At 36.7% G+C, this 18905-nt stretch overlaps 1 protein-coding gene across 1 annotated transcript in view; it reads right to left on the bottom strand.

Moving 5' to 3' along the window:
* RANBP9 (RAN binding protein 9) overlaps positions 1 to 18905 on the bottom strand; it is a 36137-nt gene that overhangs the window by 3775 nt on the left and 13457 nt on the right. The window contains exons 3-11 of the mRNA XM_010228235.2: positions 13342 to 13394; positions 11216 to 11383; positions 8083 to 8105; positions 6095 to 6279; positions 5247 to 5359; positions 4033 to 4141; positions 2580 to 2770; positions 1467 to 1614; positions 371 to 492 (exon numbers count right to left, since the gene is read on the bottom strand). Coding sequence (XP_010226537.2) covers positions 371 to 492; positions 1467 to 1614; positions 2580 to 2770; positions 4033 to 4141; positions 5247 to 5359; positions 6095 to 6279; positions 8083 to 8105; positions 11216 to 11383; positions 13342 to 13394 — 1112 coding nt within the window. The remainder of the gene's footprint in view (positions 1 to 370; positions 493 to 1466; positions 1615 to 2579; positions 2771 to 4032; positions 4142 to 5246; positions 5360 to 6094; positions 6280 to 8082; positions 8106 to 11215; positions 11384 to 13341; positions 13395 to 18905) is intronic.

The following is an 18905-nucleotide window of genomic DNA, read 5'->3' as shown; positions in this document are numbered from 1 at the left end:
GATCTGGAGTTTCAGCTCTTACTGCCATGTGCTAGGATGCCATGAGGACCATGGTGATAAAAGGATGGAGGGAAGACGGAAAAGTAACTGTTAGCCTTAAGCTAGGTGTGCTAAACCACTAAAATAACCTCAAAGGTATTTTCTTAGGAACTCACGGATATTTAAACTGGCATCAGTGACTACTTCCCCCTGCTGTCACGCAAACATCTGTTCCCCTTAAATCAGTGTTACAAGATTTACATAAAACATCAGCAAGACAAAACTAAGTTCTCAGCGCATATCCCTAATTTTCAAGTTGGGAAGCATTGCAAGTAAAAACATAACCTTGTTGCCATCACTTAATAAAAATGTAAGAAATATCACTGCAGACCCATTTCTGTGTCACATTCTTCCATTTCGTGATCATGTTTAGAACTACCATTTAGGAAGCCATTGGATGAAGCCTCAGCAACCCCATTGGAGTAGTGATCTGTTTCCATGTCTACATCATTGCTGCAAAGAGAGGAATACACAACAATTTTCATTCACATCCAAGCACGTAGGGTCATCCTTGTCTCAACCTCAGCACATTATTTTATCCTGGCTAACAATCCTGCTTTCAAATACTACCAGGTTGGATCGCAGATTTTTCCATCACGAGTGGTAATACCAGAGCACCAGGGATGTTAAGGCTGTCCCAACCACCACTAACATCCAGAAAAATAACATTTTCAGGTGATGAAACATTAGGTGCCCAGCAGTACAGAGGAATCAACAGCATCATACTTTCTAAATGCCTGGGCAAGCTACAGCTTGGTAATTATGCCCAGATTAATATATTTATTTTTATTCTCTGAATTGAAGAGATTGTGCAAACGCACAGTGACAGTGATTGCAGTTAAGCACACAATTCTTGTTAGAAATGAAATGCAAGAGTCCACATTTCACATGCCTCTGTTTTGTTTACCCTGCAAATATTGCTGCAAATGGAAAGAATCTAAATAACATCTCATTATCCAAACTATTTCCTATCCTATTCAATCAGAACTGGGTAACTCCTCTAAGAATAGCACTCTTGGCTACTCCCCTCCATAAAAACCAGTGTGTTCTCAGGGGACTCAAAATTATTGACAGTGTTTTAAATTAAAATCCCAAGTGCTTAGGAGCTCGTTAATCTGCCCTATACAACTTCGTAGCCGGTCATGGCTTGCTATAAGCAGTTTATTTTTGCTTCCTGCATTTCTTTAACCGAGCAGGAAAACAGCATGGTCCATTTATCAAGAGCAGCTGAAGCACAACGCACACTAGCGCAAGCGTGTACCGAGCTGAGGAGCAGCAGTGCTCTGCATGTCCCCTTGGCCGCTCGTGCTGCACATTTCAATTCTCCCTCAAAGGAAAGTCCCGTCCCACTGAACTCCTCCCTGCTCTACAAACACGTGGGGAACCCAAGCACTGAGGTAAGTTGGAAACACCTGGAGTTTATTCACCTGGAGTAGCTGTTAACCTGCTGCGATCTTGATACATTTATGTTGTTGAGTTCTGGTACATTCAAGCTGGTGGTTGTGTGTTTACTGTGACAGTAAGATTGATGCGCTTTGTTTGATATTACTCCATTACTGCAGCTACTTTCAAAGCCTGGAAGAAAGAAGTTTACACAACTGTAATTATTTATAAACCCATCTGTAACAAGTGATTTGTACAAAGGAAACAGGCCTAACTCTCAGCAAAATACAGAACTGGATTTTCAGAATTGATACACCACTGCCAGAAAATCTTTTCTAGTCCAGTGCAATCCTGAGGAATGGAAGCAGACATTCATCTTACTAATTCTTAAGTACATAATTCTCCTGATCAATATACAATAAAATTCAGTGCTGAAAACACTTCATGTGTTGCTATACTCACACATAGCAATCCCTTTCCCCCATATAATTACTTTAATTGCTAATACTATGCTTTGCTATATAAAATTATACCATACTGTTCAATTACTGGCTAATATCTCATCTGACCTTTCTGAAATATAATGAAGAAACTGCTATTTGAAGCAAATATGTAATTCCCAGTTGTATCAAGTCCCAAAGCAGAGCTCCCTGGTATCTTCTAATACAGACACAGGTCCCAGGGAGTGCTTCTGCTTTTGCCACCTAGGAAATCTCAAGGCCCCCTGCTTGCCACTGTCCCACTCACTACTCAAACACCAAGCAGTCTGAATTTACACCCGTCTGCCTGAGGCACAAGTTAGCACCCAAAGGACAACGGAAGTTTACCTTGCAACCCTCATCACCTACTTCCCAGAAGCAATCCTTTTTAAAAACCAACCTACCTTGCAAACAATTAGTAAAAGCAAGAGCAGACGCGAAAAAGATTTGACTCCATTTATATGCTTCCCATTTCTCAAACAACTGAGAATACGTATTTTAAAACACTAAATCACTAAAAAATCACTGTTCTGAGTAGTTCTGAATTCTGAAAGAGTTCTGCCTCAATTCTGAAAACAAATAATCAGTCTTAAAGTTTCAGTATTTGTTAACTTTTCCCAGTACTCCAAATTACAGACAACTCTTTACATATGTAGTATGTTCTCCAAGCCACCTTACCAGAAAAGTGTGTGCTGCTCCCTTTTCCTGTTGCCAAACTGTGAATATTCATTCCATGGCTGGGGCTCATGCTAGGACTGCTAAATGACCGGGGGCTAACAGGGTAACTATCTTGAGATTTTGGACTGTGGCCTCCCAAACACCGCACTTCGCTGTCAGTACCATTCACCATCTCTATGAACTGGCGCACCCTGAACAAAAGACAAAGCAGTTAAGCCAATAAGCCACTTCTGCATGTCACTTTACTAATGAAAACCATTATTTTAGAGTCAATTATGCAAAGAGTATTTAAAAAACACCAAAATACTGCATGTCAATAACCCAATCTTCAGTGAGCTTAAGAGTATTCAACCAAAATATAAAATTGGTGAATTTGTGAGGGAGAAGAACAGGAACCTTATCCTTCAAGGCCAGATTTCAGCAATAAACCTAAGCCATCAGAACTAAGTGAACTTGTTTTTTTGTTAACTGTTTTGTTTTATTGGCAGGGGCAACGTTATTCCTCAAGAAGGACATGAAGTTATGTAGTCCTGAGTCATTGCTCTCAAAGTAAATGTCTGGAACAGTAAGCATGACAATGATGAAGTTTAACATTAAACATTTGTATTGGAAAAGTTTCAAAAGAAAAGCAACCTCATATACAAACCTTCCCCTTAGAGGCTGTTCCTTTTTTGACAAATAACTTAACTTTATTAGGGACTTTGATGAAGTTCAGAAATACTGCATGATGTTTAGCTTTGGACTGTCTTAATAAAATAGGCAAAATTTGAACAACAGATCCTGGCTTTCACCTAGGAGGTTCACGTAATAAGGCCTAGGAGTTCTGTGATCAACTCGCAGCAGTATCATAGGAATTCTGCTTAGCGCTCGAGCACAACAGATTTGATCATTTACCTTCTAAGTTCTTAACGGTACATAAAATTGTATTACTTTCTCCTTATGTTTGACAACAGTTTGTTTTTGTTTGGCACCAAACTTTACAACATGATACAAAATGCTGGAGCATCAGTGCAGTTGGCATGTAAGAAATGCCAGAAGGAACTGAAGGACAACGTGCGCTGGGAAGCCAAGGCAACTCTTTGGGAAGGAGTGAGATAGGTCGTTGTTTATTTAAACTGGTCTGTAAATCAGGCATCCAGAGCAAGGGACCAGATTATGTGACAAGACTCAAATGTCTCGAATGTGGTAACTTCTAGGATTGGAAATGATTTTTAAAACAGCGCTAGAGGACAACTCTACGCTGAGATGTGAATTACGCTGCAGAACACAGAACCTTGATGACAAAACCTAATAAAATATGTAGCAAATAAATATAACATAAAGAAAATGTGAACTAAATACATTTGCTAAAAATGCTGCTTAAGTTTCTGTGAAAGCTTTAAATGAGTAACTGTCTAGTCCCAGAAGTACTGTGTCATCTATAAACACACATCTGTATAATTTGAAGACTCACTTTAATGCAAATAAGAGATTAGGATTTCTTTCTAGTAAACTTGGATACAACTGTTGTGTTGTTTCAATGGCTTCTCCCATTCTTCCTGCTAAAACCAATTTCTGAATTCCTGTTCACCAAAAAACAAATAAGAGATTAGGATTTTTTTCTAGTAAACTTGGTACAGCTGTTATGTTGTTTCAATGGGTTCTCCATTCATCCTGCCAAAAACAATTTCTGAATTTCTTTTCATCAAAAACAACATCAGTTTAAAAGGACATTTTAGGATCAACATGTATAAACAAATGACTAAAGACACTGCAAGCATCAATCAACAGGTTTTCCCTTTTAGAAAAAAGAAGTGTAAAGACAGACCACAAATCATTCCTTAAAGCCTTCATCAAGGAAGCTTAAAAAAACTGCAGTTCATCTATGAATACTTAAAGGACTACTCATTAAATACTAGTGTTTATTGCCAGGGTATAACTACTTTGGACTCAAATCGCTCATTTAGAGCTGGATTAAGATTACAGACACTATGCTGCAAATTTTCTTTTTCATACCATTCCAAATAAGCACATGGCCAACTACGGTCACCCAAGACCATCCAGACTGCAGCCCATTCCCAGAGGTTTGATTCTGGGCGAGAAAAACCCAATTTGTTCTACGTGCCACAGTCACAGAAATGCTCCTGTTCTTGCAGCAGGGACTCACGCAAATGGAGAAGGCACCGTTTTAATCGTGTTGCCAAACAGAACTCAACTATTAAAGTTATTTTTCCTTTGTCTTTTTTCCCCTCTTCACAACTGTAGGCTTGAAAATATAAAATACTTTTTTGACATAAAAATACTCTTTAAACTCCACTACTTTTCACAATTGAGCTGAAAGTCTCAGCTTTTGTCAGGACTATATTTTATATTTGACCATTAGCTCTTACAAACACAATTCAAGAGACATTAGAAGACATGAGACACATTTAAGACAAATAACTATTTTCCGTTCAAGAGACGCAACTGGTAACTTTCCACATTTCTCTATGTTAAACAAATTCCAAAACTATTAGTGCAGAAGTTCATCTTAATTGTTCACAGATGTGTAATTTTAGGTGAAAGCAATGAATTGCACTACAAAGTAATGCTGAAAGAAAATTCTATGATAGCATTTAAGAGAAAGTTTCAGGTTAAATGTGTTTAAAAAGAAAAGGGAGAAGGATGCAACGTGCTTTCCAGCCTTACTTTGTCTATTTTTAATGGAAGCTAATTCTTCTAGCACAGTCTGGTCTGTGGACCTGGCGAATGCCTCTGCTGTTGCACAGTATCCATGGTGAACTAAGTAAGATGAGACCATTCTAAAAATAAACAAAAACAAAACTCAGAAACATTTATTAGCTGCAGGTAAAAATAAAGCTGAGGGCTTCTTGAATGCAAGATCCCTTTCCTGGGGGGAAAAAAAAAAAAAAAAAAAAAGGCAAATTAATTAAACTCTATTTGAAATTCAAGACATTCCTAAAGCAGTCTGAAAAAAATAATATGGTTAGTTATGAGCCAGTATCTTCTCCAAAATACTGTGGGAAAACAAACAAACAAAACTCCACCGGAAAGTCAGTCTATTTTGGTAATTTTTATAATTTTGTCTTTACCCAAAGGTAGGATCAATTACAATATTACCTCCGTTTTTTTCTTTTTTTATTGTATATATTGAAGTAAAAAAGTTGAGCATTGTTTTTACTGAAGAAATAAAAAATGCAAAGCAATAACTACATTTTTTCCAACCAATACAGCAATGTGCCACAGCAGGAAGGGAAGAGAAATTTCCAGAGCACAATTAAAACTGCCAGCATTGACCATAGCATTTTTTCTAATCTCACCAACCCAAATTAGTCCCAAATCTGAATGATTTACACTCGTTGTTAGAAATTTTTAAGTAATACTATAGATAACTCCAAAGCTGTCAGTCAAACTACTCATAAGAAATTTTAATATTATTTGCACGGTCAAGACAATAGAAAAGATGTCTTGAAAACCTTTGAACTCACCCAGTACAAACATTTATATATTTGTAACAACAGGATACAAACTCTTACTTCTGAATCATTGTCTGCCACTCTCCTTCCCGATCTCCTATGGGAAATCTGTCAATCTGTGCTTGAATTTTGGTTCTCCATTCTCGCATGTAGTCTTCAATATCAAATACAAATGGATGTTGTCCAAAATTAGCATCCACAACCTCTCCTGGTGTTTGAAGGCCTACTGTAGGGTACAAGTTTGGCTGCAAGAAATTTTTTGGTTAGTTTTTCCTATTATTATCCATTCCCCATTTTTTTTTCCAAATCTCTAATATCCCAAATCTTACTCTTGGTGTGTAGAAACAAACACCTCTGGATGATCTGTCCAGTGGTTCAAGGAACTTAAACCAATACAGCAGTAAAAGATCTGATATATTTTATTCCCAGTGGTCAAAGTTCTTTGAAATAAAAAAAGCCTTACTGATAAATCTTGTTCTAGTCAGAAAATGCAGTTTTTAAAACTGTGCTAAAGTTTACAAATTTGGGTTCGATTTTATAGAATATTAAACATATTTTTAATGCTTTTTTAAAGAGATGGATTAAGGTTTCTTTTAAAAAGAGAACAAAAATTAAACTTACAAAGTGGGCCATTTTCCTTTGGGGGTGAAATACTTAAAACATCGCTGAATTTTAGTGGTAAGAATTGACAGGATAGAGAACTCATTAGCCTCAAAGTCCAAGTGTAGCGCCTAAAAGGAACTGTAACAGTGCATTGAAGTTCTCGTGAATTCCTGGACTTGTATCTAAAAAAAGACTTTAAAGCATTTATTGTGGTTTTAGTTTTACTTTCTCCTCAGAGATTAGGTCTTGGTGCAAATTCAAAGTACACCAAATATGAGAAGGGTAAAATCTGCTTGGCGGGTTCAAAGTAACTTTCTTAAACATGAGTAGAACCTAAGCAATGGCAAATTTTTTTTTTTTTTTTTAATCTACATCAGATTTACACTTCAATCAAAGGACAGTCCTATAAATAAGCATACTATTAACATATAATATGCTTAACTATAGCATATTCACATATAGTAACTAATAATCTAACTGAATTTCAGTTCTCGGTGAGGAGTCACAAACATGCAGGTCACTAGGAACACAGAATCCCAGTGCAGCTAAAGAAGAATATTCTGGTTGTTAAAGCCATAACAAAGCCCTTTTTTGCCTTAGGAAAAAAAAAAAAAAATCACAGTCTTATCTAGACTAGGTAATGCTGCAAGAGTCAGATTTCTTTCATGAGATAAAAAACACTCAACAGATGATAACGAGGAGGAGTCCAGCTCCAAAATTCAGATTAAAGTGTCCCCGTGTGTCTGCAACATCACTAGCAAGGACTCTGCCACCGCCCCTGTCTCCTAATGCCTGTCCCTGTCCCCCCGAGCTGCAGCAGCGGCTGCGTCACAACCCCATAAACCTGAGGCGACGGGGAGGAGACAAAGCAAAGCAAGCGCAGTGTCACACATAGAGGACACATTCGCAATGATGGAAGCAAAGTACAGTTTAATTGAAAAGACTTTGGGGATCTATGTCCTCCCTAGAGCATTTTTTAAAATTTATTTTAACATGTTTCATATTGTAGAACAAATAGAACAGAAAAAGATTTTGAAATCTAGCCATCAAGTAGGAACTGAACTTATCAGCGTCTCAACTAACCAACCTTTCTGTATATGACATATAGTTCTGTGAATATGCACCATGTTGGTGCTTCAACATTGGACATAAGGCCTGCACCTGCCAAAGAGAGCAATAACTAATTGCATATATTACTTTCTGGTAAATTTCAGATTTATATTCAGGTACTTCTGATTGAACAGGACACCTTCCCGCCCATCTCTGCACAAGGATTGCTGCAAAAACAAAAAACTTTTTGCTTAAGTTAACAAATCATAATTGGTGAGAAACATCTGATATTATATATGGATTATCATTGTGTTTCCAGGAAGCACAAGATAATTGTGAATTACCACTCAATATTACACATTATTATCAGCTATTTGAAAATGCACTTATCTTACCGGTAAGTCTGTGAAAGCGATGCCTGTAACAAAGACAAAATTAAGATTAGTTTCCATATGTCTGAATTCTAGCCTGATTTTCTTAAGTATATCATTGTTTGTCCAGAAAACTCCCCCAAACATTCAAAAATAAGTACTAAGTGTGATTATATCCATGATGTTTGGGCACAACTGAGGTTTTTGAGTAAAATGGGGCATCATCTGGCAAAAAATGATTTTAATTCAAAGGCGTACATATTTTCGAAGTACAGCAAAAAATTTAGAACTACCATATGGATATGCAGACTGAAAGTTTTAAAATTCTGGTATTTACAAGATAAGTAAAAATATATGAAGATCTTCTTGCACTTGCATATCTCAATATTGAGAAGAGGTCAGTGGTTTTTCTGTTCACTATTAAGTCTTCTTCCTAAGTAGTCATTATGGTTACATGGAAGATTATATATCTGTAATACTCTAAACCAGTCCAGTAAGGCGCTGTAATCTGCATGAGCGCGTTCCGGCTTTTGAACAAGGTAGTTTCATATCCTGTTACATAATCACAAACATCCATCCACCCATAAATCTGAGAGGGTAATTTTGCTGACTCAGGATTAAAGAAAAAAAAAAGTTCTCAGGAACTTCAGGCAATCTAGAAAGAACAGCTTTGAGTTACAAATAAATAAGAGGAAGTCTAGATCTGACAGCCAAACAGTAACACAATTTCATAACTTCCTTCAGTGCTGCATATTTGTTCAATTTTACTTGTGCATGACGATTCAAATTATTTTTCCCTTCAAGTTTGTATTTTTATGTGAATGCCACTTCAAATTTAACATTAAAGCAAAGCTTTTTACTTTTTATCCTGAATTCCACCCTGCTTTCTATCTTCACTCTTCAGCAAGACCTCAAATCTCAATAGTATCTGGATTCTTTACTCACATCTTGGCTATCTAAGAATCATGAATTGACTAAATCTTTCCGTTTCTTCCAAACTCATCACAGTTCTATCATTCTGCTTATTACCTATTCACACCCTGATTTTTTGTAAGATATCATCGCTTTGTCTGGCCAGCAATTTTGACATCCAAGTCATCCTCATCCAAAATGACCACGGCAGTTGCCAGGATAGGCAAGTGATGATCAAGTGGCAATTCCTATCACTTTAAACAAACAGTTAACGTACGCGCTGCATTTAGGTCACAGCTCTTGCCTGTTCTGCTTTGGTTTTTCCTTTCTCCTTTTTCTCTCAAGGCAAGATTTCACACTTGCCCAAAAATAATTGCGTGTAGTCAACACAGGCTGAGTAGTATGGCCCAAAGAAACATCAGTGTCTAAGTCATGATTTTATGGGAATTTTGGACAACGAGTAGTAACAACAACTTGGAAAGACAGATTTTTCCCCCCCCCAACACAGAGGCAAAGTTCACATCAGAGAGTCAAGTTAGAAAAGTTAACCAAACAAAAACAGCTGCCAGACCTCCTTCTAAAATTCTGAAATGTTTGTCAGGCTGTCCCTATGACAGATACCATTTTACTGGCCTCTCCTCAACTATGCCATTCAGCTCCCCTTTTAAACACATTTTAATGTGTTATTTCACAGTTGGCCTAATCCAATCCACTTGAAGACTTCCAGGGAGTGTGGAAGCTCAGTTCCTTCCCACTTATTAGCTCTTCCATGCACATAACCCCGAGGACGGTCAGAAAACTGAGGCCTTTTTCGTTGATCAAAAATTCTGATCCAACTTACCTGTGGTAAAACATTACTAGCTCCAAACATAGAAGCAGCAGGCTACTGTTCTCAGCGGTAACCCACTTTGGTTACACTTTGGTAAACAAGATATGAACCTGTATCTTCAATTCTGATATATCGCTTGGAATAGGGCCCATAGGAAAGACTGTTCCCCACTGCCCTTAACACTTAGCAGGTGTTAACGTATTAACTCCAGGTATACATTCAAATGACAAGAACATTTAGCCACGTAATGGGCCCACGGAACGGTTTAATCAGAAGGAACCTCTGGAGGCATCTAAGCCCTGTTCTAAAGAGAAGACTGTGCAACTCCAAAGTTCGGCCACATTGCTCAGGGCCTGAGCAAGCTGAGTCCTGTTCCGAGAAAAAATTAAATCGCATCACTCCCTTACAAGTTACCAACCTGCCCTCATGTTTGCAAGTGGTAGAAAACAGACCACTGACTTTTAAGAGTCCATATCTCAATAACACCTTACTTAATTTCAAGCTAGACCTTCTTTTTCTTACCGCATTCCCCTGTCATCCATGTTATTACCCTTGAAAAAGCTTTTCATTTCTTTCCAAGTCTGATCCCTTTTTTCCACTTCTTCCAATACACTTCTAAGATCAATTCACAAAGTCCCAATGCGTTGGCTTATCCTTAACGTAGGATATGGACATTCTTTTCTTACAACGTATGGTTTTGCTGAATAAATTGCATGCAGCCACAGAATTAACACAAAGTGCATCAAAAAACTCTATGCCCCCATCCCAGTCTTCAAAATAAAAATTGTCTTGCAATGTTGCATAATGTTAAAGTTCATCACAAAGACTTAATGAATTTGATTTTAGGAAAACCTGTATAATTCACGGCTTCATCTCAACTATGCATGGCTCCAGACTGGGAATACAAAAGACACTTCTATAACAGAAACAATGCCCATTTGATTTAAAGATTTTCGGGGAGGTTATATGTTCCCCACCTAGCAGCATCAAATTTTAAAGTTATCCCCATTCTCTTTGGTCCAGAGGACAGACTGGCAGTCTTGCTCCAAACTGGCTGTGTATGTAATTAAAAAATTAGAACAAATCCACAGGCTTGGGCTTAACTGATACAAATTTGAACAAGAATTACTGTATATTTTAAGCATCAAATTAGTCCCTTCAGTAGGCCTGAGTTGATAAATGCAGATCCAATGTAATAAGATGTCATGGCGAACCCTTCCAAATTCACAAGGAAAATGTGCAAATGGCACATGCAGAATCATTCTCCCCAATTTTAATTGATCCATATATTATGAGACTATTAAAGGAGCTATCCAAACACTTGGCTCATGACAGGAAGAGAGTGCTCGATCTAAAAATTCCTGGAAAGCATCAGATTTACAAAACGGTAACATTAGGAACAGTGTTTTGCCATACCCAAGCTGTGTCCATTCTTTGTGTAGAAGCAGGTATTATTGATAAGGTTGACACAACAACCAATAACGTCACCCGTAGTAAACGTTGGGCCGTAGGGTTGTCCGGTTCCAGAGGAACAGAACGAATGTCCATCATCTCCATGGTAACCATATGAGTGTTTATCCCAACCTAGAGAACAAAGCATTTCAAAGGTACTCATTTATTTTAATACAAGGCTATGCAAAGTTAGTATATTCCAATCCAAGCTAATAAAGTTAATTAATATGCTCAGCTTTCTGGTTTCTAAAATTTCTTAACAAATGCATTTCAACAAAAAGACAACTTCTCTTATCAAAATGGCTGAACATGCAGTTCAATTTATAGTATTCAGTGGATAATACCATGTCAGAAAAAAAATCTGTTTTTCTCTTTAAGCAAACTTGCAAAATTATCAACACTGAAAATATAATCAGCTACAACATTCAAATTTGAAAAGCTATCTGCAGATCTGACGCGCCCCAGTAAAGCAATGAAGATTCCTCTTGTTCTCCCTTTCATCTCACAAAACTCTTGCAGCCATATGTCATAATCAAATTCTTTCTGGCTAAAGCCCAAATACACATCTCTGGGGAAATGCACTTCTGATTATTCCTAATGACGGTTCAGCAGCAAGCAGCACTCTTCAGAATAGCTCAGTCTCTAGACTACAGAGTCACTAGCTTCACTGTCTCAAAAAAAGCTAAAAGGGGGAAGACGACAACAAAACTGCCCAAAACATGTGAAAGTCACAGTTAGCAAACCAAAATGTGTACAAATACAGTGCTAATTTTGCAGGTGAAGAAGCTGCAGAACCAGTTAACAAGCTTCATACAATTACATTTAATGAAATATTAGTCAGCAAGGAATCGTAGTCTGAGTTCATTTTAAAAATCCCGTCTGGGCTCTTTGTAGTTCACTACTAGGTAAAAACAACTAGAAAAGAACTGAACTTTTAGGCACTATAATATCTTCCCAAAAGATCTATCAAATGCCTATTCAAAATAATACAAAGAAACCACAACTCAAATTCCAATCCAATTTCCATATCCATTGAGAAAACTGAAGGGCCTGGATTAAGGAATATGACTTCAGTGAATACATTACCATGACATTAAAGACTGAGTAAAAGCACAACCTTAACACAAATTGCCGAATTTCATAGGGTAAGATGCATTCTGAGTATGATGACTGATACTGACAACTTTACGTATTTTTAACAATAAGAGGGCTGTGGGTTTTCCCTCCACACCTCTGCCAAACTGTGGCAAAACAGTTTAATTTGGAAGTTTTTCCATCTTTATGTTGGCTTTTAATCAGTATGATCCATGACAGATTTATATACACAATAAGCATCTCCGAGTAAATTAACTACCAAAAAATTATTTCAGTTACATTGATTAATAGTATCTTTGATAAATTATTTGCATTGCATCATAAATCTTACTCAGAAGAAGCTTAATGCCACGCACTAACAACTCATCACCTTTATGTGTTAACAAATGTAACTGGAATTTTGCATTAGTATTAGAGTAGTATCTGAGCTACCCTAATACTAGTAGGGCATCTGAGTGAGAAATTAAAAAAGCAAAAGAGAGAATACTGATATTTTAAGGTCATTTCAGCATAAGCCTATACTTGGTTAATAGTAAACGTTCTAAAAAAAATCTCTCCTTTATAATATAAACATGAATTGAAATAAAAATACACACAGAGACATCTTTATTATACAGAAATATCACACGCACATACTAGTCATGACAGTCCCTGATCATATAAATGAACTGAAAGCGAAAGCTTAAAGTTCATTGCACAGCCATACCATTAAAATTGGAAAGGTAACACTACTGAAAACAACAGCAGATCTCACTTTATGCTCGACAAGAAAATTTATCATAGCTGCTCATCTTTATTATTAATTTGTTTGGTATAGGGTTTTTGCATAGCATTATAAGTAACAATAAGATGCTTTACATAATGCAGATAAATAAATAGAATGTAGAGCTATGCTCACTAGCACTTACCACAACTTTCCCAAAGTCAAATACATTTCAAAAACAAAACTAAGCAATATAAGTAACCTACCAAAGCTAATAAATACTAAAACATACCTGGTAGTCTATTCATGTTCACACCCTGTGCCGAAAGCCCAATTCCCATGTAACTGTAAAAAATGAAAGAAAAAAAGAAATGAATCTGTCTCTTAACAAAAATGTGTGCGTGTGCAGGATATTGCCAAGAAACACTGCTGATTAATCACATACTAATTAAGCTGCTGAGAGACCATTTAATGCTGGCATAAATGAAATGGAACCGAACAGAGAAGTCATTCCTGCTTTAAATGGTTTACTAGAGACAGATCCTTTCTCTGCAGGACAACTTTCTTCTCCTTCAGGCATTTTGGGTTATCTACAGAGATTACTGATGACAGGGATAACCTGTAACGCAGGGCTGAGGAATGCCAAAGGCCACTTCTCATTTTGAAAGGGGTAAAATCCTAAACAGGGCAACTTCATCACCTAATCATCCTTTGCAGACAACCTGAAAAGACTGATTTTACAAAATATTTGAAAAAAATCTGCATTATTTCAGCAGCAAAATGTATCCTTTTCAACAAGACAGTTGCAGGCCTGGGGCACAAAGCACAAGCCTACCTGGAGAAATATCCTGCCTAAGCTACTTAGTTGTTGGTAACCCCGTGGCAAACAAAAGGCATCAAATATTTTACTGTACTAGTCAATAATCTTAAATCTAATCAAATTATTGCTACATAAAGTCCAAAAGTCAGCTTTATGAACACTACGTTTAAAAAAAGCATGCAATATAATTTAACTACTTAAGAACAAAATATTGTAAAGACAAAACATTGCAATTTTGTCCCCAAATCACACTACTTGAGAACAGTGAAATCTGTTTTAATAAATAAGATACAAAAGCAATTTCAAGCCCAAGACAACAAGAAAAAGCTAGACAGCATAATGAAGGGCTAGACTTTCACTCCAAAAAAAATCCAAATTAGTAACTAAAGCAAATGTTCAAAGATCACCTAACATAACATTTCCTCATTTACCAAAACACACTGCTCATTCTGACACCAGTTCAAACTGGTTGACATAAATCTATCATGAAATAAGCTGTATGAGACAAAATATATGCCTTTGTGCCAACTTAAAAAGTTTTAAGACTTCAAATCGGGCCTTCAGATTCTCTTCAAGAAAGATGCAATTTTAAGGAATTATTCTGCTAACAAGTACAGGTTAACCTAACAGGTTAACTACACACTAACTACACACAGAATGAAACTGTGTAGGAAATCATGTAAGTCATATGCTTAACTGTGTAAAAGGCTTTCTGCTTTCTCTATTGATCAACTCCAACATTTTCTAACTTAAACACACATCTCCCCAACAAACATAATGAAACCTCAAAAATATATATTGGAGATACTCCACTTAAGGAGGCTGGAGAGCTGAAGCAAAGGGCAACAAACAAAAGGATTAGTCTCTTCTGCAGAGCTAATGATGTTACTGAGACACCCTTGCAACAGCAGAGTCAACAGAACAATTATAAATGAAAGCAGCAAGTGGAAAAACCTAACATTTCATCTTGGACAATAAAGCTAGAACTGTTACTGAGGAATCTAGAGTTTGACACCAGGGACTCTAGTGAAGGGGCTGCAAATTGCTGTAAAGTTTCCTTCAAGCAAATTGAAGGACTTGTTTCTGAAATTATTATTAAAAAAAAAAAAAAAAGTCCATCAACTGCAAGAGTCTTTCAAGGTGAGCTATATTCCTAAAAAAGTTTATTTCAATATACTTACAGATACAGGATTACAGCTGTGCAGAAATTGACCACCACAGGTTAAAAATACTATGGTTCTAGTGACACTAATATGCAGACAGTGGATTTTCTCTCAGATATAAACATCTTCCGATACATAAATTTTATTCATGCCAAAACACGTAAGTGTCCCGGACCAGGCGAAACCCAGTGGCAGAGCTAGGTGTTCAAGTTTCCCTCTCTTTGCCCACCATCAAAACGCAGGAGGGCAGTATGGATGCACGAGCACTGGGCTCAGGCTGTGGAGGCATTTTGGTCACTCCTGCAGCTACTCAGCACCTCATTAAACTGCTCAAGTCTTAAAGTAGCTCAAAGTTATAAATAACAATGTGTGAAACTAGTTGTAGGATTCATGAAGTCAAGCGATTAGAGACTAAAATAAAAGAGCAAAGCTGAAAATTGATTTAAAGTCTGTTCAAATTAGAATTAAGGATCAGGGAAGCAAGAGCATCTCAAGTACTCTTTATCTTCCATTTCCAATTGTATTTACTCTTGTTCCAGGTTTTCACTTTGAAATCTCAGCATACTGTTGAGTTGACACGTCACAACTGCAAGCCATATGCAAATTCTTCAGAATACTGCAAAACTACAAAAGTCTAAAATTAGACCAAGATTCAGCTTCTTGCCACAAAGTAAGTACCAAGCACACATAATGATACCATGTTTTTCCACTATCATAGACTGAAAAGTCTATGCTTGCCTGCAGCGAAATATGAGAAGCAGCAACCTCACGGTAACAATTTTCAAGTATTTTTCCATTCAAAGAGCTGAATTCACCCATTTTTGCTGGAGTCCAAGGTTTCTATGCAGATGCCCAAGAAGACCAAGTATGAGAAATATAAAAATAAACTGACAAACAAACAAACAGCAAAAACAAAAAAGAAAAATTAGTAACAAGAGCTAGTATAGAACTGGACACTGTTATGGAAAAAAAAAATAAAAACAACGAACAGCGTTCATGTAAGACACACAATTCTCATTTCTACTCGAAACTAAGGGTTTTTGTTTTGTCTTATCACTATGTGGAAAACGTACAGAAAATTTTCAAATGTGGAAGTCAACAATGATAATCAGAATTCAGATAACTATATACTGTTCACCCTGCTCCTTAAGATCTTAATACAACATCTCAAGAACTATATCAAATCACGGGTACCTTTGAAAACTTAGTAATGCTAAAGATGAATTCAAGTGCTAAACCTCATTTCTCTTGCTAAACCAATATACATAAATATTCTATCCTATTTTTAAACACCAATAAAATACTTAGACATAAATGTAAGTAATTAAAAAAGAAAAAGTCTCTCTACTCTGAATTTCGTAAGGAAGCTCAGTGTCCATAAAGTCAAATCCCTGCTTTCACTGGGCCTACAGGTTACATTAAAGATAGTATAACTGGAAGAGCTGCTGTATCATACCTTGAAATCCAAGTTGTTTTGATGATGATAAAAAATAATCAAGCTGGTATCTGGATCTTGTTTTCACCCACAGGCTACAAATTTAAAGCAACGTGGCCGTACACCACACAGAGGTAGAGCCTAAGGTACATAATTTTCTGTATGGAACCCAAAGCAGTTGAGTTGAAGCAAAGATATTTTACACCCACAAAACAACTGCTAACATCCTGACCACATCAGCTGACAACTAAGGAAAAAAAATACATACTCTGAAAAATGTCAGTTATATGTCTTTTTTTATACATGCCAGTGGCTGCAGTTTGTTTTACTGCCAAATAAGTAGTTAAGTAAAAAGGTGAAAGCAGAAGAAAAACTGCAGTATCTGTAAGAATTTTAAGACTAAACAACATTTTAAGAGGCTTTGCAATTGACCAACTTGAAGGCTCTAAAGGTTCAAACAATGTCCTCCTACTGTTTCCTACTCTGTCCTTACTAATACTAGATTTTAAGGTCAGAAATACAACACAACAACAAGGTGCCTCAATTTCATCTTCAATACAGTTAGCCTGCACCCAGAATTTTGCAGGAATATGGTAATCCAAAAGTCTTATTGTCTACACAATCACAATAAGAAATGAGCTATTAAATTTTTTCTCTAAGTGTTTCAAAATATGCCATAGACAGTTCGAGTCTTTCATTTCAAACTGAAAACAAGTTTAATTTTATGGAATGTTTCCAAGGAAACAGTATTTTGATCATGATAAATCCAGGTTTCAGATGAATCAGGTTCTACATAAAGGGAAAAAAAAAAAAAGTCAGGCAATCATCCTTCATAGCGTTTCAAACTGATTTTTTTTCTTGTAATTCTTACAGTGTTCTTAAGAACATTCTAATTTACTGATCTAACCTTTAGAAATATTTCCGAGTTTGAGGTTGCACAGTTTCTCTCTGGTGACACTTATAAGCACAAAAGTCTTTTTGGCTAATATATTGCCAGAAAATGATAGCTGCAGAGATAAGGTAGCATATGTGAGGTCTACAGTGAGATTGGTATCCACACTTGCATGGTAGAACCTCATAAGGAAATAACTTAAAAACATACAGAGGAATCAAGAAATGAAATATACTCTTTTTAAAAAAAAATCAGAAGTCTTCATTTCTAGAAAATGCCCACAACAAATTAAAGCTCTTTTACTCCTGCTCCTCACATCTCTGACCAATGAAGTACAGATCTCTAATGATCCTCTTACATATGTAGTTGCAGAAGTTCTTCCCACTCTCTCAAACGACTGGTCCTGTAGGCTCCAGTAACTAACTTCACAGAACAGTCCTTCCTGATTTGTCACCCAATCGCTTCTTGCATCTGCTGCAATTTAAGTCACTAAAAAGACACTAATGCAAGGAAACTACTTCAGACTTTTCTTGCATCAGATCTCTACATACCTCTGCACAAGTGATCTGCTCTTAATGCCACAAAACATCCATATGCAGAGACTGGGTGCAGTTAAGATAATGTATAGGAACAAAAGACTGTTTTGCCAAGACACTGGTAACTGCCTTTTGAGAACATACCATACCATAACACACCAAAACAAAACAAACAAAAAGTCTTGTACTAAGCTTTTAGGTTAGAGTGGTAATATGCAAAGCACAAGTGAAAAACTAGGAACTGAAGTTGTTTTGCATTACGTTTACTGGTATATGTTTTTTGGGGGGGAACAAGAAAATGGGTATACTGGATGCTACTGGAAAAGCCAACTTACTGCCACAGAAACAAATTTCTAAATAGGAAAGCAAGATTCCCATTTAAAGCTATGCACATACATGCTCTAAAAGACAGTAAACATTTTTTTGCATAAACGTCACACTAGAACAGACTAAACACAGGCATGAGTGTTACATGAAAACTTAAAATTTGTGTTTGTGGAACAACTGACATAAAGAATCAAATCCCTTTCTTATTTCTCCACATACCTCATCACGAACATGCTATGTATTGCTGAGCCCTGCCAGAGCAGCAAACAACTGATGGTATGGTCAGCTTAAAAAAAAAAAAAAACAAAACAAAACCAAAAAAAAAAAAAAACACCCCACAGCTATCCAAAAGGTATGCAAAGCCTTATTTACTGTGCTTTCACTAAAGTCAGGAAGTTGCACGAGTTGCTGAACTAACAATTTATTTTGGCATAGAACATTTAGCAGAACTTGCACACATAATATAAAGCATACCCATTAAAATCTGCACCAGTATGACCAGCTACAGACTAAACAAGGGTGCTCACAGAAATGTAAGCTATTCCAAGTACTGCTTGCTAGATGATGAAAGCCTTGCTAAACCTCTACTTCTTTTCTAGACCATTTTCAGTGCTTGCTTTCATTCTCTTGAGAAAAGAGCACCTGCTTAGAGCACTTTGGACTTTAAGCACACATTTTCCACA

Source organism: Tinamus guttatus, unplaced genomic scaffold (genome assembly GCF_059628265.1).
Source record: "Tinamus guttatus ecotype Peru unplaced genomic scaffold, ASM5962826v1 Tinamus_guttatus_pri_ptg000497l, whole genome shotgun sequence".
Lineage (NCBI taxonomy): Eukaryota > Metazoa > Chordata > Aves > Tinamiformes > Tinamidae > Tinamus > Tinamus guttatus.
The sequence above is the reverse complement of the archived record's forward strand: the minus strand, read 5'-3'. Positions and strand labels throughout refer to the sequence as shown.